Here is a 23,333-nt window from a genome sequence, read left to right on the forward strand (position 1 = left end):
CACACTTCTTTTCAAGCTCTCGTTTGAGTGTGTACCTGAATTCTGTAAGCTTCCGAAATACCTAACCATGGTTCCTTCATTATATAATGCCGCCCGCCTGGTCATTGTTGCAACATTAGCCAAACGCATAATAAAATAATTAACCGTTTGTTTCGACCCATTTCCGAGAATAATAATGGCAGAACCTGAGGGCTAATCAGTGTCATATTGCATGGTTTATGGTGAGGTTTCATATAAGGTCATCGACCTGACCTGTACACGCGTGTTCAGCTGGCATGCCTGCAGTTTCAAACCAAATCACGAGCTCTCATTGAGAAGCCCTTTCGTAGTGCCCGAACAGTAGTCTAGCCAATCATATCGCCCTTAACTATGTGCTTGAAGTCTTCCTTCTTCTTTTATTCTCTTAACAACGGTCAAGCATGGCGAAGTCATTCTGACCCCCTCCCGTACGACGCCGCGTTTTCTCCCTTAACCGACCCACGCAGCGCCTATCGGCAAGCTCAACGGCCTGTCACCCGTGAACGTTCTTCCGACGACGAGCGACGAGCCGACGTCGCCGGTCATCGACTGCGTGCTGACGCCGTGGTCACAGTGGGGTCCCTGCTCCAAGACTTGCGGCAACGGACGTCGGGAACGGCGACGCATGATCAAGCTGAACCCGCAGAACGGCGGAAAGCCGTGCCCGAAGCGACTGGTCCAGAGACGAAAGTGCAAGGAGAACCCACCATGCCGTAAGTGGAATCCTTGTTCTGGATTGAGCAAATTATGGGCGGCCGAAAGCTCATCTTTAAAGGGCAGCTGCAGAACTTTCTTTAGAATTTCACGATATTCAAGGATTAAAATCTATGTAGGCTGTAGGTAAAGCATGTCAAGTAGTTTTGCACTAGCATTTAAAATAATGACGTTATCAACGATTGAAATTTGCGCTTCCCCTCAATGCACTGGAGGAGTGCAGAAAAACTCAGCGTGACGTCACGGAAGGTTGGATTTCAAATTACCGCTGTCGTCAGCCACACCCTGCCCTGGCGCGTTACACGCTGCCTAACAACTCTCGGCAGGGTTCGCCTTCGGTGGCGTTGGTTTTTTTTCCTTCAAAGCAGGCGTTTGTGCGTTGGAAATGTACCGATACCTTCAATGACGTCATCATGCGCCCCCCACTTGGCGTTGTGCGCTGCGGAGAAGCTTGAAGGACGTCCGGATTTTAATCGGCGATTACTTCACTATTTCAAGTGCTAGCCCAAAAAGACTTCGCATGCTTTACCTCCAAGTTTAACACATTGGACCTCTTAAGCTCGTTGATTTCTAAGACCTATGCAGTTTCCCTTTAAACTGAAGTTCTGAGAGGTCGGAGGAGGGACACCAACATGGCACGCCGTTCACGCTTTTTGCTTACTGTTTAGTCGGGTACAATTCAAGAAGAAAGCGGCAGATAGCTCTCAAATGAGGCTCCCAAACCAATGGCGTCGACCAGTTTTCATGAGTCGTGGTTAATCCGATTCAGTTGTGGCGAATTCCCCTTTCATTTATCACTCCCTCCGACGTTATGCTACCAAGTCCAAGGGGATAAACCATGACGTCCTGAGAATAGGTCGATCCCATTGGCTGGACGGTCTCCTTTAAGGGGCATTTGCCGCTTCGTTCTTGACTTGTATCCGAGTATTGCGGGTTAAGACTGAATTTAAAATGGTCATCTCACTGAAACCAAGTGGAAAAACGTGGTGTAAGAACCGCCACAAATTCCTCTGCAAGAATTAGTGCACTTGATTTCCCTCATAAAAATGGTCTATTTATTGTCTATGAACTTCTTATAGACTCTACTACGTTCGTATAGATGTTTCCTTTTGTCTATTCGTAGGAAATAGAGTGTCTGTAAACGAAAATCTACTAAAAGTGTACGGCCATAAATATACAGATTGTCTATGCACTGTCCACAGGATATGTACTGCCTATAGACTAGTCAATGAGATTTGTCGACAGGAAGTCTATACACTTTATAGACAAAAGTCCATGGGCAGTCTATAGACTTTCTAAAGAAATTTGTGGTAGGAAAGCACGTGTCTGTAGTGATGCAATGAGAGCTGCCCTTATATTTTGTGTGTGGGAATGTAACTGGGTGGCACTGTTTCTTTAATTGCATCGCCGCCTCAGCGGATACAAAGGAATCGAGAAAAGGTATGCCCGTGTGGTCGATGTGGTGTCCAGAGCTTATTCTCTGTTATAATGCCAATTTATCCGACATGCCTGCAGGGAAAAAAGACCGGAACAAAGGTGAGCACTTAGCGTTTCAACTTGAAATCTTTCGTTTCCATCGTCATCTATCCTTGCTACACACCAATGCTGCAGCGCCATGTTTTGTTTGCAGTTTGTTGCAGATAGCGAGCAACAGTCATGCTGTTTCTGTTGTTGTTGGCCTCTGTTGGAATAGCACGAGGATTGGCCAGCGTGCGTTAAAAATTCAAGCAGAATATACACGTGCGATGAGTTAGGTTCGGCAAATTTTGGATTAAATTTTGGCTTAAAAATTGATGCGAAACTGATGCACTACGGACGAGCAACCGTCACAAAAACTCTTGGAGCGTTAATGAGGTAGCTCTCTCTCTCCTATTACTCAAGGTCGCCTTAGTATGAAACACAACACCATTCAGGTGGGAGCAGTGGACATTGGTAAAGATTGTGGACCATCTAATTGGCGTAGAATGCTCGGAGTGGTATCAAACGATCCAGCGCGATACGGAGCATAAGATTATTAGTCGAATCAAAGCCTAGCGCATCATAGGGATTCGCACCGGCGACCTTTGGTTCCCCAAACCGTGACATCTTGAAGGTTCAAACGTCCGTTACGGCCAAACTAACTGACGTAGAACATTCGAAGTGGTATAAAACGATTTTAAGGCGAAAGCCTTTAATAGCTCATGCTGTCGTGACCAAGACGTGTTAGCAAATTTGTCCGCTTTTCAGATTGGTCGAAATGGTCGTAACGTCACTGCGTGCGAATTTTGACGGGCGTCCACCGAAATACGTGAGACAGCTACTGCGCAATTTCCTTTCCTCAAATACAATTTTCGGCTTGTGTCCACCGAGATATGCGAGACAGTTACTGAGTACTTTCCTTTCCTCAAATACAATTTTCATTTTCTGCATTACGGCCTCTCTGTCTCTTTCTTCTTCCACTCCAATTCCTCCCTTCCTGTACGGCGCGGTTCAGCTGTTCACTGAGATGACAGAGAATTACAGCCCCATTTCTTTTCCTCAAAAACCGTTGCGTTCAAAGGGCAACGCATCGCGCCGAACGGGTAGTGGCGTTCCGTGGACTCCCTGGCAGCGCTACAACAGGCTGTCGCGTTCCACTCCTAAAGGCAAAGATTAAGCGTCATTAATTGGCAGTTAATTAATGCACCAACAGAATGTGTAGTGAACAATCGCGTAGCAGAATGCAGCACTCTGGCTTTCGCCTTTCACCGCTTTAGTCGCTAAAGTTCCTCGTATTTTTTTCCTTCTTGCTCTGTATAGGCTGACATCAAAAAAATTCGCTGTGGCTTAGCTTGGTTAAGCCCGGTAATTGCGAAAGCAATATCCGTACCTACGCCATGGTACAGCTGGTAGTGTAGCTGGTGGTGGTGCTTGTGGTTAGACTTGTGGTGATGCATCGGTTATACAATCCAATCCAATTCAATCCAATGTAATCCAATCCAATCCCATGCAATCGAATGCAATCCATTCCAATCCAATTCAATCCAATCCAATCCACTCTTATGCAATCCAAGCCAATGTAATCTAATCTAATGTAATCTAATCTAATCCAATCCAGTCCAATCCAATCTAATGCAATCAAGGTCAAATGAAGGTCAATGGTGGTCAGGGCCGCGGCACGGCAAAGGCGTGAAAGTGCAAGTAGTATTGCTTTCGCAATAAAAGTAGGTATCCGAATATAACGAGAAATTTGTACCGGATATAGCGAAGATGGCTAATGGCGTCATATTCCTTCGATATTGCTAACTATCGATACTCATACGCTGTCTCGGCGTTTTGCTCTTTTTTAGACCCTTCCACTTGAGCCCCGGTAAGAGGGGCTCAAGCTGTACCTTACCGGTACTCACCTATGGGGCAGGAACGTGGAGGCTAACAAAGAGGGTTCAGCTTAAGTTAAGAAAAATGATCGGCGTAAAGTTGAGAGATCAGAAGCGGGCGGAGTGGGTGAGGGAACAAACGCGGTTTAATGACATCCTAGTCGAAATAAAGAGGAAGAAATGTGCTTGGGCAGGGCATGTAATGCGAAGGCAAGATAACCGCTGGAGAGAAGGCAAACGTAGCAGGGGGCGGCAGAAAGTTAGGTTGGCGGATGAGATTAAGAAGTTTGCGGGGATACGGTGGCCGCAACTGGCAAAGGACAGAGTTAATTGAAGAGACATAGGAGAGGCCTTTGTCCTGCAGTGGGAGTGGTCAGGCTGATGATGATGATGATCACTTGAGCCCCACGCCCTTGTGTATAGTGGTAGCGTAAAGCAATCTGCTCCAGTACCTCCGCTGTGCCCTTTATATCATGAATCTCTCTCTCTTTCTCCTCTTATTATTTGGCAGCGGTGGACTGCATGCTGACGCCGTGGAGCGAGTGGCGTCCCTGTTCCAAGACGTGCGGGCCGGGCGCCGTGCAAGAGCGGCACCGGACCATCAAGCGGCACCCGAAGAACGGAGGCTCCAGCTGTGACGCCACTTTCGAGCGGCGCTACTGCACGCTGCCACCGTGCGACTACCGCTAACCCAATTCCGGGACGGCCGTGGTGGGGCCCCCGTAAGCGGGACGGCGCACTTACCTGGTTAGTGCAGGGTCGAGCCTGTAATGAGGTTCGTTTCCATGAACTCGACACGACCGGGTCATGTCAGAGTCTGGCTCGAAATGACTCATGGTGGAGACAGTCGTGTTACAGTAGGATGCAAAAAAGCAGCGGTTGGTAATAAACATCCCTCATATAGATTCTGTTGTCTTTCTAGAGGTATTTATTTTTAAGGCGGAAGCCTTTAATGTCTCATCGTTGTAAGCAGGAGTTGTCGACAGAAAATGTCACGCTTTTCAATTGGTGGAAACGGTCGTGACGTCACAGTGCGCGAATTTCAAACGGGGCCAATTGTACTTTGGCTAGTAACCATGCAACCAATTGAAGGGATCATATAGTGATGCTCCATGTAAGGGGGACTGAGCTTAGTTAATTGCTTGAATACCCAATTAGCCTAATTAGCTTTACTAGTCAGGCCATATAAATAAATAAAACCGATTAAGAAATTGGTCGAGCTCAGGAATCGAACCCCGGTCTTCGGCGTGAGAGACGAGCATGCTATCCACTCCGCCATGCCAGCTCGATGGTTTAGAATGAACAAAGGCGCATCTAGTGAATACGGTGTCTTCACTCACTCTCATCCTCCTCCATTCCCTTCCGGCGAGGTTTGGGTGTCCACCGACAAATGAGGGACAGATACATTTCATTTCCTCAAAAACCAATTTACCGACGAGCGAGGCGTAGAACCGAATGGGCGATGGCGTTCTATGGACTCCTTGGCAGCGTTGCAAGACGCTGTCGCGTTCCACTCTTAGGGGCGAAGCTTAACATCTTAACCACACATCAGTGACCACACTTTAGGTCAAAAAAGTGCCCCCCTGAATTTGTGAGACAGTTACTGCGTAATTTCCTTTCCTCAAAAAGCGTTGTGTTCAAAGGGCAAGGCATCGCGCCGAACGGGTGGTGGCGTTCCGTGGATTCCCTGGCAGCGCTACAAATGCGCTGTCGCGTTCCACTCCTCAAGGCGAAGCTTAAGCGTCATTAATTAGCAGTCAATTAGTATTCAGGCATTAATCAGTAATTAACCATTAATTAGTGATTTGTCATCACTTAGTAATTAGTACTCAATTATATGTGACGCCACCAGTGCCACAGAAACAGCGAAGGTGGTGCGGAAAACGCTTTCGCCTCTACCCACTTTACACAGTCAAAGTGCCCCCTGAGTTTTTTTGTCCATTCCTAGTCTATATAGAGTCTATAGACTTCTTCATTTGTCGAAGAAAACATACACTCGCCAAGGTTCAAAGAAAATAAAAAAAAAATTGTTATTTCGGCGCCCGTACGGGTGCCTTGATCAGAAAGAAGCGAAGGACGGGCAGGGGAGCTATATATGGGCGGTTTTTTGAATTCGGCAATTCTTTTTATTTTCTTTGAACATTGGCGAGTGTATATTTTCTTCGACAAGTCAGTATGAATTTTCCTCGCCAGACAGGATTCCGTCCAACCCTAGACTTCTTCATAGGCTTCTTATAGATTCTGTTTTCTTTCTATACATATTTATTTTTGTCCATTCCTAGTTTATAGACTGTCTATAGACTAAAGTTACTAAAAGCGTATGGCCATAAATGTATAAATTGTCTATAAACTGTCGATAGCATTTGTATTCCCTATATACTGCTCTCTAGGATTCGTCTATAGAGAGTCCATACACTTTATAGAGAGAAGTATATAGACACCGTAAGCGGGACGGCGCACTTACCTGGTTAGTGCAGGGTCGAGAGTGCAATGAGGCTCGTTTCCATGAATCCGACAAGAATGGATCAAGTCAGATGTCTGGTCCGAAATGAATCATGGCGGAGACAGTCATGTTACAGTACGGTGCCAAAAAAAACAGCAGTTGGTAATAACCATCCCTCATAAAAATGGTCTATAGACAGTCTATAGACATCTTATAGACTCTATTGCCTCTCTATAAATATTTATTTTTGTCTATTCCTAGTTTATAGACTGTCTATAGACAAAAGTTACTAACCGCGTGTGGCCATAAAAATTCAGGGGGCACTTTGACTGTCTAAAGTGCGTAGAGGCGAAAGCGTTTTCCGCACCACTTTCAGTGCTTCTGTGGCACTGGTGGCGTCACATGTAATTGAGTACTAATTACTAAGTGATGACAAATCACTAATTATTGGTTAATTACTGATTAATGCCCGGACACTAATTAACTGCTAATTAATGGTTTGGTTTTGGGGGGTTTAACGTCCCAAAGCGACTAAGGCTATGAGAGACGCCGTAGTGGAGGGCTCCGGAAATTTCGACCACCTGGGGTTCTTTAACGTGCACTGACATCGCACAGTACACGGGCCTCTAGAATTTCTCCTCCAAAGAAATTCCAGCCGCCGCGGCCGGGATCGAACCCGCGTCTTTTGGGTCAGCAGCCGAGCACCTTAGACACTGAGCCACCGCGGCGGCGTAACTGCTAATTAATGACGCTTAAGCTTCGCATTTAGCACTGGAACGCGACAGCGTGTTGTAGCGCTGCCAGGGAGTTCTCGGAACGCCACCACCCGTTCGGCGCGATGCCTTGCCGTTTCAACGCAACGGTTTTTGAGGAAAGGAAATGGCGCAATAAATCTCTGTCATCTCGGTGGACACTTGAACCGCACCGTAGAGGAACGGAGGAAGTGGGAGTGAAAGAAGAAAGACGAAGATGGCCCGTAATGAAGAAAATGAAAATTGTATTTGAGGAAAGAAAATTACGCAGTAACTGTCTCACATATCTCGGTGGACACCCGTCAAAATTCAGGAGGGGGGGAGGGGGGTGCACTTTTTTGACCTAAATTGTGGTCACTGATGTGTGGTTAAGATGTTAAGCTTCGCCTCTAAGAGTGGAACGCGAGAGCGTCTTGCAACGCTGCCAGGGAGTCCATAGAACGCCATCGCCCATTCGGTTCTACGCCTCGCTCGTCGGTAAATTGGTTTTTGAGGAAAGGAAATGTATTTCTCTCTCATATCTCGGTGGACACCTAAACCTCGCCGGAAGGGAAGGGAGGATGATGGCAGTGAGCGAAGACACCGTATTCACTAGACGTGCCTTTGTTCATTCCAAACCATCGAGCTGGCATGGCGGAGTGGATAGCATGCTCGTCTCGCACTCCGAAGGCCGGGTTTCGATTCCCGAGCTCGACCAATTTCTTACTAGGTTTTATTTATTTATATGGCCTGACTAGAGAATTTAATTAGGCTAATTGGGTAATTAAGCAATTAACTAAGCTCAGTCCCACTTACTTGGAGCATCACTATATGGTCCCTTCAATTGGTTGCATGGTTACTAGCCAAAGTACAATTGGGCCCGTTTGAAATTGGCGCACTGTGACGTCACGACCGTTTCGACCAACTGAAAAGCGTGACATTCTCTGTCGACAACTGCTGCTTACAACGATGAGACATTAAAGGCTTTCGCCTTAATATATAAATTGTCTATATACTGTCGATAGCATATGTATTTCCTATAGACTGTTCTCTAGGATTCGTCTATAGAGAGTCTATAGACTTTACAGACAGATGTCTATAGACACCGTAAGCGGGACGGCGCACTTACCTGGCTAGTGCAGGGTCGAGCCTGTAATGAGGTTCGTTTCCATGAACCCTACGCAAACGGCTCAAGTGAGAAGTTTGGTTCGAAATGACTGATGGCGAAGATAGTCATGTTACAGTAGGATGCCAAGAACACAGCAGATGGTAATAAACATACCTTATAAAAATGGTCTATAAACTTCTTATAGACTCTATTGCCTTTTTTTAGATACTGTTCTCTCTTCGCAGCCTATAGATTGCATGGGGGCACAAAACACAGTTGGATACTGCTGCTTCTACCAGTTGCTTTAACACATTCGCGCCCCTGCGCCATCACGTAAAACACGCGTGAGTGCCCCGGCCATGTTGTAATTTCTACTTCCACTGCTCATCTGCGTCCAAGCGACCGAAGGCTAGCTCTCCACGACCGCATGTGACGCCTCACAACGCGTATATCTCTTACTCTGGGGTTAAGGTTAAAAAACAACAAATCACATGGCGGTCACCACATGTCAACAGGGTATTCAGCAACAGCTGTTAATGCGATATGTTGTGGTTGCGAATATGAGCGCGACCTCTTATCAGGGTAGTTCTAGCACGCTCTTTTCAGTATCCCACACACAGCCGTTTAGCGGAGGTGGAGGGATCGCGGCTTCGGCCGCTGATCTGTTTTTTTTCAGCCAGCGTCCGCTTCGACGGACGCGGTTGTTGCTGCGACGCGCGTCTTTTCTTTTCTTTTCTTTTCTTTTTCTTTTTCCTCCTATGATCTTTTAACTCTCCTCTATCTGCACGTGGCAGCGGTGGCGGCTCGGCTCGAGCCAGTAGGCAGGCCCGTGATATTTCCTTTCCATCCTTCTCTCAGTCGCAATAACAACAACAGCACCAGCGTATACGGCTTGTTCGGTCGAAAAGCCGTAGGCGTCGTAGTTGTAACTGTCGGCACCGCTCGTCGGAAAAAAATTGGCAGTGGCTAGCTGTGGTTAAGCCTCGATATACAAGCGAAAAGGATCAGTTACGCTCGGTTTGACGTCATGGATGTCGCAGTTTGCGCACAATGCACTGGGAGCACCACGATAACGGTGAAAGCGTTCGGCCGTCCACACACTGCCTGTACGGAGGAGGAGGAGGAGACGCGCGTGCGGTGCTGTCTTAGAAGGTTGCTTTAGAGACGTACTGTGGTGTCCACTCGTTTCGGGTGTGCACCAAGATATGAGAGACCGCAATTTCCTTTTCTTAAAACCAATTTTCATTTCATTTCATTTTCCGTAAGGCCCTTACGGCGCGGTTCGGGTATCCACCGAGATATGAGAGGGATAGGCGTCGTTTCCTTTCCTTAAAACCAATTTTCATTTTCCTTCCCTTACGGCGTGGTTCGGGTGTCCACCGAGATATGTGAGTTTCCTAGCGCACTGTTTATCTTTTTTATTTTTTTTATTTCTGATACTTTAATTCTTTCATTTCTTTTTTATTCTCGTTTCTGTGCTTATTTCTATTCTTTTTTTTTATTACGGATGGATGGATGGATGGAAAACTTTATTATGCGAGCGAGTTTGGACCGTGCAAGGTCTCAGGGCCACCGCACAGCCCTCACATTACGCGCATGTGTCCAGGCCACGTAGGGCCATGGCACTGGCACCCCGGTTCACACAGCGAAGTTGAATGTCCGGGTCCTGCGACGCAAGGAGGGCCTCCCATTCCTCCCATGTACCGATGGCGGGCTGTCCCTGCGGGGGAGGATCGGCAGGGCAGCCGAAGAGGATGTGGTCCAGGGTGGCGTGCGGTTCTCCGCAGAGAGTGCACTCTGGGGAAGGAAGGAAGGAAGGAAAAACTTTATTTTACTCTAGTCCTTTTTCCTGCGGTTTGGGAGCATCTTCAGAGACGTTTTCTCCTTGATTTTACCCCCAGGAGTCTTCTCTGTCGAAGTCGTCCGCCTCTAATCAGTGGTCGGTTGCCCTCAGTCCAGGGCTCCGCTGGCCACTGCCGCCCGTTGAGCTCGCTGTACCAGACCTTCTTGGTCTTCAGAGCGGTCGCTGGACAGCAGAGTCTCCCACTGCTCCGCACTCGGGTTTTGTATTTTGGGGACCACGTCTATCTTTTGGCAGGCCCATGTGATGTGATAGAGAGTAGGTTTTCCGTCGCACCAGGGACATTTGTCCGCGTATATGGTAGGGTGCATTTTGTTTAGTATATGTAGGTTTGGGAAAGAGCCTGTTTGTAATTGTCTCCAAGTGACAGCTTCCTCTCTGCTGAGAGATTTGTGCGGTGGGGGATACCGCAATCTTCTGCCTCTGTAGTTTTGTAGTATGGCCGAGTAATCCCTGGGTGCTGGCGCGAGTTCCGCGGGCTCGTCGGATGCTCGGAAAGTAATGTATCCTCGAGCTATCCTGTCGGCCTCTTGGTTCCCTGCCACCCCCGTGTGCCCCGGTACCCACACAATTTTGTGTGGGATCTTGTCGCTTTGTTCTTCCTGGTTTTTAATTCTGTCGCTCGCTGCGAGGAGTATACGGAGCGCGTGACGACCTATCCTGCCATTCATGTAATTTCGGCAGGCTGTTTGAGAGTCGGTGAGTATTGTTAGCGACCGCCCGGTTCTATAGCCCTCCGCCACCGCTAGAGCAACGGCTACTTCCTCGGACTCTGCAGCTGTGCAGCCTCGGAGAGACGCGCTGGTCATTTCGCGTAAAGACGAATCGACCACCGCCGCCACAGCGATTTTGGTGTCTCCTCCTCTCCAAGACGCGTCTGCATACACGGTCGTGGCTTGAGGAGCGTATGTTCTTTCGATGAAGTCGGCCCTCGCTTCTCTTCTGCCTCGATGGAGGTTGGGATCCATGTTTTTTGGTATTGGCGCTACCTTGAGGGTCTTGCGAAGCTCATCGGGGATCGTTGCCGTCCTCGTCATTTCTCGCATCTGCTCGCGGTATCCGAGCCTCTGCAGGAGCGCTCTTCCAGTCGTTGTCTGCAACAGCCTGAGTTTTTGCGACTCAAGCTGCGCCTCTCGTAGCTCCTCAAAGGTGTTATGTAATCCCAGGGCCATGAGTTTTTCGGTTGACGTGTTGCGCGGAAGTCGGAGCGCTGTCTTATACGCTTTGCGTAGCAGGGCATCCGCTTGTTGTATTTCGTTTTTGTTGAGGCACTGGTAGGGTAGGCTGTACGTGATTCTACTAACTACAAGGCTTCTGACTAGTTTGAGTGTGTCCTCTTCACGCATGCCATGTCGCCTGTTGGTGATGCGGGTGATCATGCGTGAGACTTGTAGTGTTGTTGCTTTGAGCAGGGTAAAAGTGTGAGTACTGCGCTGGTTGGATTGAACCCACATGCCTAAAATTCTTATTGTTGTCTTTTCGGGTATGGGTGTCCCGTCAAGGTAGACGTTGAGTTTTAGGTCCTCGTTGGTTGGGACGGTCCGGTTTTGCTTGCCTCTCCAGACTCTCAGCAGTTCCGATTTCTCGGTCGAGCATGCGAGTCCTCTTTCTGCGAGGTATTGCTCTACACAAGAGGCCGCTTGCTGTAGCCTTTCTTCCTTCTCTCCGAGACAACCCGTGTTTGTCCAGACTGTTATATCGTCAGCATACATTGCATGCCTGATGCCTTCGATGTTCTCTAGTTTTCGAGCTAGGCCTATCATAGCTATGTTGAAAAGTAAGGGGGAGATAACTGACCCTTGGGGTGTTCCCTTATTTGGAGTGCGAATTTTCTCCGATCGAAGGTCTCCTATGCCGATGGTGGCAGTTCTGTCGGACAGGAAGGCTTTGACGAAGCCGTGGATTCTGCGCCCGCAATCCAGCTTGTCTAGGCCCGTAAGGATCGCTTCGTGGCTGACGTTATCGAATGCCCCTTTGATGTCCAGGGCCATTATGACATTTTCTCCCGTCCGAGGTACGTTTCGCAGGACATCTTCTTGTATTTGGAGGAGAACGTCCTGCGTCGAGAGCTTCGCTCTGAAGCCGAACATGGTATGTGGTACACAGTCGTTGTCTTCCATGTAATTTTGCAGTCTTAAAGTTACCACCCGTTCGTAAAGTTTGCCAAGGCACGACGTGAGTGATATGGGCCTGAGGTTTTCAATTTGTAGCTTTTTACCAGGTTTAGGTATCATTATTACTTCGGCGTGTTTCCAATCTTCGGGAACCGTCTCCGCCTCCCAATGTTTGTTAAGAAAGCTGACGAGCTCTTGTATGAGGTCGTCGCTCAGGTTGCGGATTAGGGCGTTGTCGATTCTGTCCGCTCCGGCTGCCGTGTTTCTGGTGGTGTTTCTTATGGCCGCGTAAACCTCTTCCACAGTTATGGGGCGGTCGAGTTTCTCGTTTTCGGCTCCTCGATACGTTCCTTGGTATCGCGGGGGGTTGTGATCGCCGAAACATTTTTCTCGTGCCTTCTCCAGTAGGGTGATGTCTGATCCCTCGAAGGAGTGGATGAACCTGTGGATGGCTTTATTGTTTTCTGATTTTATTTTGGTCGGATCGATTAGTGCTCTTAAGAGATTCCAGGTTCTGGCCGTGCCTAGAGTTCCCCTAAGCGAGTCGCTGAGTTGGTCCCAATTTTGTTTCGCGAGTTGCATCGCATATTCTTCCGCCTTTGCCGTAATTTCTGCTATCTTTAGTTTTAGTTTCCTGTTGTGTTTTTGCTTCCGCCATCTTTTGGTGAGACTGCGTCTCGCTTCCCATAGTCTGAGGAGGTGGGCGTCTACTTCAGGCGTTGCTGTCGTTCTCCTTAGGCTTTTTGTGCATCGTTGTCGCGTTTCTCTCAGCATGCCGCTCCATTCCTCCAGTGATTGGATACCGCCTTCAGATTTGTTGCAAGCCCCGCGAAACGCGTTCCAGTCAGTGATTTTCGCCTGTCCAATCTGGCGTCTTATGGTGTCGGATGCTATTCGTGTCCGGAGGATAAAGTGATCGCTGCCTAGATTTTCCATCATGTTTTCCCACTGTGACTCCCTGCTCTTCCTTACGAAGGTGAGGTCCGGGCATGTGTCCCTGCTCACGCTATTTCCGATTCTCGTGGGGGTCGCAGGATCTGTGATTAGACTGCAGCCAAAGTACTCCGCTACTTCCACTAATGTTCTTCCCTTGATGTCTTGTTTCTGGTATCCCCAACTCCTGTCCATGGCGTTGAAATCTCCTACGATGATGAGTGCATTTTTTTTGGCCAGCTTGTGCGCTCCATAGAACAGTTCGAAGAGTTTGGCTTTTCTTTGTCTCGGCGGGCTGTACACGTTAAGTAAGAACGTGCTGCTTCCCTGTCGCTTTTTCGGAATAATTTCAACAAGCGCGTGCTCGATGTCGGTGTCGGCGATGGTATCGTGCCTGATGGCGGTAATGGTTTTGCTGACTAGGACGGCCGCTTTACCTTCGTTTTGACTCTCGTAAACCTCGTACCCTTGTAAGGTCGGCTTGATTCCAGTCTCTTGGAGCGCAATTACATCAGGAGGTGTCAGTTGTGTGTTTATATATTGTTTTAAAAGGGCCTGCTTTTTGCGGTAGCCTCTGCAGTTCCATTGCCAAATATCTAAGTGTTCTTGTTCTTGCCGATACGTATTGATCATGTTTACGCGTCACTGCTGTTGCCTTGTTCGCTTGCGAAAGCTGTTAGCGCTGGACGGTTGTACGCTTTTTCCCTAATGTTTTCGGTATGTTTTTGTTTTCGAAAAGCGCTTCTGATCTCTGCGATCTGCCCTTGGAATTGTACTTGCATCTGTTGCATTTGCGATTGGATTTGCTGCATGATATCCTGCATCATCTGCTGCATCATCTGTTGCATTCGTGTTTCAAGGTCTCCTTCATTCGATGCCTGTGGTTGTTGTTTTGGAAGTGCTCTAGTCGTGTCGAGTTCCCGCTGTTGGTCCTTTAGTGTTTTTGTGAGTTCCTCAACTTTGCGTTCGAGCTCGTTTTGTTTGATTCGAGCGAGTTCTAGCTCGCGTCTGAGCGCATCGCTGTTCGCGTCCTTCGGTTCTGTGACGCGACTGTCTTTGTTGTTTGTGTTGTCTATGTTACTACCCTTTCCTACCGAGTGCGAAGCAGTGGTAGAAGCCCAGCTCACCTTGCTGCCGCTTGTCTGGGAAACCTTCTTCTTTTTCTTTTTCTCTTGCTTCTCCCCCTCCTGTGGGCCGGCTGGTGGTAGAGGCGGGAAGGAGTTGGACCTCGATCGGCTCCTCGATGTCTCTCCCTCTGAGCTGAGCCATCGCTTGGGTGGTCGCCCGCGTTGGTCGGTCCGTCCTCTTTCTCCTGTGGGTTTTGGCCTGGCTTTTTTCAATCTCTCTCGGCACTCCTTGGATCCGGTCCGGTGTGCCTCGCCACAGATTATGCACTTGGGCGTGCACTCGTGGTCGGCGGGCGGGTTTGAAACTCCACACAGTCCGCACACAATAATGTTCGGTGTGGGGCACACGTCGGAACGGTGTCCTTGCTGGAAGCAGACGTAACACACTTGCCTAGTGGGGCGGTACTGGTAGCATGGTACTTCACCTCCGTAATAAATGACGAATTTCGGCAAGACTGGGCCGTCGAACGTGAGCACTGCCGTCTTGGATTTTCCGAGCATCCTTGCCTGAAGTATGGTCACTCCTTGAGTTCTGACCCGTAGGTGTGCTTTAAGTTCTTCGGGAGGGGTACCTGGCTCTACACCGTGGATCACGCCGCGCAGGACGTCTTCCGGTGCTGCCACGTAAGCGTTTACATCATAAGGCTTTCCGTCGAATTTGAGACGGGTAATGTGCCGCACTAGCTGAGCCGTTTGCTCGTGCGGAGTGCTAACGATAATGATATTGGATCCGGTGCGAAGCCTTACAAGTAGGTCCTCGTCCTTACATTGCTGGCCGCACGCCACTCTGGGGAAACATGGCGGAAGTAGGATAGAAGCTGAGGGGTAGGAAGAGTTCGGGTCTGCAGTCGCCTCCAGAGGATTTGTTGGGAGTGGGATAGGCGGGGGTGAGGAGGGGGATAGAGTCGACGGGCAAGGCGTGCTTGCTGAGTCAGTTCTCAGAATGTGTGTGCCCTCTCCCTAGAGAAATCCCGGCTGGGGTCGCCATTTGCCCGGCAAATAAGTCCTCCGGCTATGTTATCGGCAGCCTCATTTCCAGGATTGCCAGAGTGAGCCGGCACCCACACGAGCTCAATACGCCTATCGGAATTTAGGGTGCACATTCTCAATATCTGCCACGCGGGGGGATGGACGCGTCCGCGGGCGAAGTTAAGAATGGCTGTTTTTGAATCGCTAACTATATAAGCCGCATTGGTTTCGGCAATAGCTATTGCTATAGCTGCTTCCTCTGCTTCTTCCGGGGTACAAGGGGGTCTATGAAATGGGTAAGTGGGGGGGGGGGGGGGGGCTGCTGGATGGTAAGCCACAGCTACTGAACGGTCTGGACCACACGCGGCGTCCACCCAGCGCACGTCCTCTGAAGTGCCATATTCTTTATGAAGAGCTTTGGCTCGCGCGACTCTGCGGTATTGATGGTATTCAGTTTATTACGGAGTCGGCGGCCACCTGCTCTGCGCGGGACTTAGCTCGGTTTCGCGCATGCGCAATGGCAAATCTGGCCTCCGGCTCACGCGAAGCGCGGTGTTGATTAGCCTAGTGAAGCTTTTCGCCTCAAAATCTGATCATGCCAACCGTTTGCCGCAGAATGTTCTAGATGGCGTTATGCCATTCAGCCTTTGGCCAGCATATACTCACTAGTTAACTTAGAGAGCTTGCGGCATGAATTCAAACCGGCGACCTATAATCTGGGCTGCGGATGTCCACCGAGACGTGTTAGACAGTTGGGCCATTTTTTTACCTACACTGGCTACACTGGTTTAACAAATTTATCTTAAAATCATGATACATTGGCTACTCTAGTGTAGCCAGTGTAGGTAAAAAAAAATGGCCCTAATTACTGCAACTTCTTTTCCTCAAATCCCATTTTGTTTTGCATTCATAGCTATTTCCAACGGGCAAGGCGTCGCGCTGAACGGGCGATGGCTTTCCGTGGACTCCCTGGCAGCGCAGCAACGCACTGTCGCGTTCCATTCCTTAAGGCGAAGCTTAAGTGTCTTCCAATTTTATTGCGAAAGCAATACTACTCCCAAAAACGGCCTTTCGCGGAGCGGCGGCCACTTGGCACGTTTGACCTTTACAATGACCCCTGACGTCATACCATGCCTAGTGACGTCACATCGTGACGTCATAACAGGAGCGAGAGACGGGCTACCAACTCGGCCAACACATTATAGGTGGTGTTGACTCGGCTCGTCGGGTAACGGCGGCCGCTTGGCACGGCGCGCCGCGCTCCTCCCGCTAGAGGCGCTAGTGACGTTAGAGCGCGACGTCATACCAGGAGCGAGAGACGGACTACCAATAGGGACCCTACTACCAAATCGGCTAGTCGGGTAACGGCGGCCGCTTGGCGGCTTGGCACGGCGCGCCGCGCTCCTCCCGCTAGAGGCGCTAGTGACGTTATAGCGTGACGTCATACCAGGAGCGAGAGACAGGCTACCAACTCGGCTCGTCGGGCCACATTCGGCCGCTTGGCACGGCGCGCCGCGCTCTTCCCACTATAGAGGCGCTGCATATGCAGTATAAAACACCTGCTTTCGCAACCTACCAGGCTTAACCAAAGCTAAGCCCCTGCCATTTTTTTTTCAATATATAAATCAAACCAACTTTCCTAGGTCTCTAGCTTGCTTTCTATTAAGGCGAAAGCCTTTCATGGCTCATGCTCGCGGTGCCGTCCGTGCGCTGGAATCGTGCCAACTGTGGCCTTTCCTTGACGCAGCGGCGCAACCTCCTCCCCTCCTTAGCATCCGGCGCGCCGGTGGGGGGCGCAGGTGTGGAGGGGTGGAAAAAACTTTATTGTTGATAGACTTAAAGTGTTCTTGACCCTTACGGGTCACTAGGCGCCGTGGTCGATCCTTGGTCCAGGATACCGCACTTGACTGCTGCCATCGTGGCTCGGCGCACAAGAAATCGTGGCGATTCCTCGTCCTCGCTGGCCAGCAAGTGCTCCCACTGCATCACACTCGGGTTGTTTATTCTTGGCTCTAAGTCTGCCTTAGGGCAGGTCCATGTGACATGCTCTAGTGTAGGTTTACCCTGAAACCACGGACATTCGTCTGCATATTGTGCAGGGAAAATCTTGTGTAGTTTTTGCAGGTGCGGGTAGGTACCGGTTTGTAGTCTGCGCCAGTCTACCGCCTCCTCTTTGGTAAGCCTTTTGTGTGGGGCTGGGTAGCGTTTCCGCTGACCCCTGTAATGATCGAGTATATCTGAGTACGGGGGGGGGGGGGGGGGGGTCAAATGTGTCCGTGGTGCAAAGTGTTGAGTCTGCTCGGTTGACGTACCGTCGAGCTAATCGTCTGCTGCCACGTTGCCCCTCACCCCTCATGTCCGGAAACGGACACTATACTATGTTTAGTGTTTTTGTGTCTTCTCGCCGTGTGCAGAATATGATTGGCGATGCTGTCGATCCTGCCTCTTGTGTAGTTTCTGCATGCTTGTTTGGGGTTCGTCGCTATAGTGAGGGTGTGTCCTGTTGCGTTGCCGTGCGATATTGCGAGAGCAATGGCGGCTTCTTCAGCTGCTTCTGTGTTTGGGTTGTTTATCGTTGCGCTGGTTATTTTTCTCTCCGTCGTCTGTTTCAACGGCGATCATTTAACGTTGGTGTCGGTACTTTGCTGCGTCCGTGCAAAGTACGCTGGGATTGTCGCTGAATTCCCTGCTGAGTGCTCTGACTCTGGCTTGTCGTCTTTCGTGATGTATATTGGGATCCATGTGTTGGGGTATGGGTCTTACCCGGATATTGTTTCTGTCTTCATTATTAATCTGTTCCTTGTCTCTTTGTGTGCCTAGAAGTAGCCTGTGCATAGCAACCGAGACGTCACACAGTAGCGGTAGAACGAGCGCGCACGCGTCGGCGGTGGCAGCTGCACCGCCGCTCCTTCGCCAGACGTCTCGCTGCAGTCGAGTGAGACGCATGGCTCCGAAGCGGCCCAGTGATTCCGCGCCAAGCAGTTCGGGGAATCGGCAGTGGGTTAACCACAAGGCTTTCGGCAAGCACACTTTAGAATTTCCAAAGTGCCTTCGGTAATTTTTTTTGTCTCTAGCAAGCAAACGTAAGTGCATAACTTGAAATTATCCGCAAGTACCTAGATGTCCTTCAAGTGGCCGAAGGTGTTTTTTCTGGCGTCATGCAGTTTCCACGCTTATATATAGTCTTAAGAGGCTGCTCCGCTCTACGTCAACACCCTCTTCCTTTTATAGAAAGGAGAGCGCTACTCCTCTTTTACTCCCATATAGGCGTATTTTTGTTCAGAGGGTGGAACGCTGTTTCTGAAACGCTCAGACAGACACATGTTCTTTTCTTTGCAGTGCCAAACTGAAAGTGACCTGGTACGAGTACTTCAAGACGCCACCCGACACGACTGCACAACACATATCGCCTGGACATTCGACCTATCCAGTTTTTCCTCGACTACTGCGCACATTTCACGCATCGACTACCGCCATTGCTGCCGCGCTTGTGCGTAGCATCGCTAGAACGCTGCTCCTAGTCCGCGGAAACACCGTAGGCTTTGCTCGCATTCAGTTGCTCCCTTGAAGATGCATCTCTCAACGCTGGTTAGCGCCCTCTATCGATGATAGTGCGAAACGGTGCTGAAAAAAAAAAAAAAAGAAAGGCCTGCTCCTGGCATCAACGCTCCTCTCGCCTGCTGGGCGACAGCTCACCTGCGAGGCACCACGTCACAGCTCCACGTGACCTCTGCTCCGAACACTTTACTCATTCATCGCTTCGTTTTTTTTTTCGTTTGCCGTAATCGGCGCTGGGCTCTAGACATATGCTTGTAGGGCACGATCGCATCTTACGACTTATAACAGAAATGCAGTTAGAAGTATGCTGGTGAATGAGTGCGGCAAGTTCGCAGAGTTAAGCTATACCTACGAAGCTCTGCGATGGCAAAGGGTTGCCTCATTGTGGAGGACCGTAACGACTACGTTTGCGGTTGAAAGTACTCATTTTCAGTGACTGCAAACTGTTATGTCAAGAGTCGCATGTCTATACGACAGTCTGTATACTATTGTAAAAACAGTCCCGAAGGAACAACGTCTTTTGGTCAGTCAGACATGTATCGATGTGATTAATAGCTTGTACATTGTGTCGTTAAGCATTAGCAGCGCTTGGAGCGAACGTTGTAAATCTGCCTGTTGTGAATCTGCTAATACTGAGGAGAAATAAACGCATTACAGATTTCTCGGCAAGCATGGCAGTTAAGCTTAACTAGCCTTCTGTAAAATACTTGAAGCGCAACGTTTACCCTAATATTACCTTCATACACGCCTAGTCTAATTATAACTGGTGTTCCGAAGAAATTAGTCTACCACGTCAGGTTAAGGTTGCCACAAAGGTCAATACTGTCATGCACTGATGAAGATAAAAACTTAAACTGCTGAAGCTACGCGGCTAAGCTGACTTTCTACTCAGTTCATGAAGCAGCAGTCTAAGAAGGTCTCTCTTTTCAAACAAGATTCACCAAGCATAAATCATTTACTCTGCGTCACTACTCCTTACTCAAACAAAACAGAAGTGCTCATGCACTGAGTTTTAATCCGTAAAATTATTCAAGATTTGTGAGCATGGTGAAGTGCGAACAATGTAAACTTTGTGCTGATGATGGTTTCTGAGTCCCTCACAGAACTCAGGGGCACTCATGAATTTGAGAGGTACTACTTTGAGGATTTCTTAAGATCCACTACAAACGTTTTGGACGATGATGTGGGCGGAATAAAGTCAAAGTACTATGTCATCTACTAACGACTGTGTTACAATGAGTTTTTACGCGTCACTAGAAGCTTCTAGATGTTTCCTACAGCATGATATTGCAAGTCTGCAAACATGCCACGTAGACTCATATTTCCCTACAACCTCTACAGTGAAATGTCCTAGTAGTAATGGACCTCAAGCAATACGCTTGTTACTAACGACAAAATTGCGAGTACTTCACCTTAATAATGCAACATCTTCTGACACTCTTGTCTGCGAAAAATTCAAAAGTTTAACGCAATTAAAGTAACAATTCTCAAAATTATAGCACAACAGGGCTCTTTGTTGTACGCGGTTTACATTTTTCTGTCACTATATATTTGAACATGCACAATCAATGTTAAGAATGAAATTACCAGTTTGACAATGAAGCTTTCTAATGACTCGCAATAGTTCGGAGCCCTGAAAACGATTCTGCCGTTGGGATAACATTCGGCGCGGTCAGAAAGTGTGTTAGAGACTCGGTGTTCTTAATACGCTCAATTCTTGATATGTGACATTTTAAACGCTTAACTGTAGCTTTAAAGATTCATTCAGAGACTGTGCTGACCACTCTGGTGTCATTAACCCACAGTTCTTTTACCTGCGTCTTATGTTTTGGAACACAGTAAAGCTCCAACGTTCTGTATCTTATAACGCGCCCTGGAGTTATCGGGCAATGCCCCGGCATTTACAGGCAGCGTAGCATCGCTTTTTGCCAACACACTGATCCACTTCCACGTCTTCCGAAATAAGCCTTTATACGTGACCACGGCTGTTTTTAAAGTGAACCACAGAAGCAGCCAAGAACGAAGGCTTTCTTAGACGCTTCGCATCTCTGTATTGCTCTTTCTCTCTCTATCTGCATGTTTAGCCTGTAAACACAACTAAACATAGGTGGTGCCTTTATGAAAATGAGACAAAAAAAATACATCCTTTTTACGTTTAGGTTCCTGAACTTCCTCCTTTTAATGGTGTCGTTGAAGTCGCGAAAGGGCGTTTAAGCATTGCACATTATGAACTGTAGAGACTGGACGCTTGCTATGTCATGCAATGCGATGAGATGTTATATATGTTGGCTCGTCGAAGGCTAACAGCCGGTGAAATGTGCTTGAACGTACTCCGCATCAACCAAAGAATCCACGGAGATCGAAATTTGGTGGTTCCAAATCAATTGCAATCATTTTTAAAATGAAAACTATGTATCTCGGAAAAATAATAACGCTTGCGTGAGTCACTCTTCAGTAAAAGCTTGAAAGAAGGTACTATGTACTTTAAATTTCGACACAATAAATGCGCACATTCTGAGGTTGCAAGAAGTGTTGCGTTGCAAGAAAAGCTGTTTTGTGTTCAAGCCGATCTTCTTGGATCTTAGTGGTGTGGAGGAATTGTTTGTTTGTGTGTGGTGTATAGTCACTTTAGTCAGAAACGATCATAGCAGATGAGTGTTGTCGTTTTGCGTAGCCTTTCGAAGTCTGTCACTGTTCTCCTGTTGTGAAGCAAAAATATTTTCTTGTTCGTTTCAGAGCGCTCAAAACATGTGTATATCTTGTTGCGCGCCTTCCGGACGATGACATTGGAAACAACCTGAGGAGCAACTGTTTTTCTTCCTCGTAGAACAGCTCAGGCCAAAAAGTGCGCATATTAACAAATGCGTTCTTAGTGAGTGCGAAAAAATACAATTCGCACTTTTACTTGGAAAAGCTAAAGCGAATAATTTAAACAGAATCAAGTGACCTGCATTATCAAATCAACACATGGTAACACATGTACTAAACGTATGAACTGCAGCAATAAAAACACCGAAATTTAAGTGCATTTAACCTTTGTTTTGCGTATGTTTTGCATCAACGACAAGTGTGGCAAATGCAATATTGGGAAAATAACATATTGAAAATTGCACAGCGAAATGCAGAAGTAATACTTCCGTTCACTTGTACATGCTTAAACTGACGAACATAACTGCATTAGCCTCGACATGAATCACACAGTGTAAAATAACTTCAGCTAAAACCTGCAAAAAAAAAATCTGCCTTCCAACTTTTCCCACACGAAAACAGTGTTTTGTTCCAGCCTATGCTTGAAACTGGTGGTTGTGCCCATGTTTTTATGTTGTTCCTTGTCGTCCTGTCCGCCTAGCCAGAGCGACTGTACAGTTAGATCATTGTTAATCAGATGCAATATTTCATAAAATAAACTGTCTCTTCAGGGTGAAGTGTGTCATTCTTCCGCGCTATGTTCGCAAGGACGGACTCGAGGTTGCAGCTCGCAAGTATGTCAGTAAGAACGATATCTGGGGTTTCTCAACGACTGTTTCTAGCACTAGCAACGTAACGACGTATATCGTGCACCGCAATACGTCGCCCTTAATCTGACGTTCATTGTCATCCTATTTAACCCTGAACTCTGATTCGTTGCATCAAAATCTACTCCTTCCAATACTCCATAACGCTTAAAACTGCCGCTTTCGAACGCCCGGTATACGCTGACACAGTAAAGCCGCACTACTGATATTCCAGACCAGTGACCTCAATATCTACTCCCTCCAGCAGAGAATAACGCTTAAAACTACCACTTTTGAACGCCCGGCATACTGAGAAAGTAATGTCTCACTACAGATATTCCAGACCAGTGACCTCAATATTTACTCAATATCTGCTCCATCCAGTAGAGCATGACGCTTAAAGCTACCACTTTTGAACGCCCGGTACAGTGAGAGAGTTATGTCTCACTACAGATCTTCCAGAATGACCTCTCAGATGTCAGGCAGTTACTGGGCATTTTTTCTGTGTCCTTGCAGTCTTGCGGATGCCTTACATCGTACTGCAGCGTTTCGCTGTTCCAAACGGACGTAGTACAGCGCATTAAGAAGATATTGCACATTGCGTACGGCACTGACAGTAGCAGAGCTTGGACAAGCCTAAAAACACATTTTGTACGCTTTGATGCTGAGATAGCTTACAAGTTCGCCGCGTACCGATTATCTCTGCTACGCTGTTGCCGAATTCGTAAGGGTATTTTTGGCTTAAAGAGTTAATAATCTCCATAGGATGAGAAGCAATCACTAGCATCGCGAATAATTAAGACAAAATGTACTGCAATACACGCTTCACGAGGCCTCAGGTCAAATCACGTCTTATTTCTGGTGGCTGCGGGGGACCTGAGGCCTCGTGAAGCGTGTATTGCAGTACATTTTGTCTTAATTATTCGCG

General features: G+C 48.1%; 1 protein-coding gene across 2 annotated transcripts in view; it reads left to right on the plus strand.

Moving 5' to 3' along the window:
- Positions 1-22,336, plus strand: part of LOC149330206 (spondin-1-like) — a 144,113-nt gene extending 121,777 nt beyond the window's left edge. For both annotated transcript variants that reach the window (XM_089560813.1, XM_089560812.1), the window contains 3 exons: positions 486-731; positions 4,579-4,814; positions 18,693-22,336. In XM_089560813.1, coding sequence (XP_089416939.1) covers positions 486-731; positions 4,579-4,757 — 425 coding nt within the window. In that variant the 3' untranslated portion in view covers positions 4,758-4,814; positions 18,693-22,336. The remainder of the gene's footprint in view (positions 1-485; positions 732-4,578; positions 4,815-18,692) is intronic.
- Positions 22,337-23,333: the final 997 nt, after the last annotated feature.

This window comes from Amblyomma mixtum, chromosome 9 (assembly GCF_055824585.1).
Source record: "Amblyomma mixtum isolate Tamu chromosome 9, ASM5582458v1, whole genome shotgun sequence".
Taxonomy (NCBI): Eukaryota; Metazoa; Arthropoda; class Arachnida; order Ixodida; family Ixodidae; genus Amblyomma; species Amblyomma mixtum.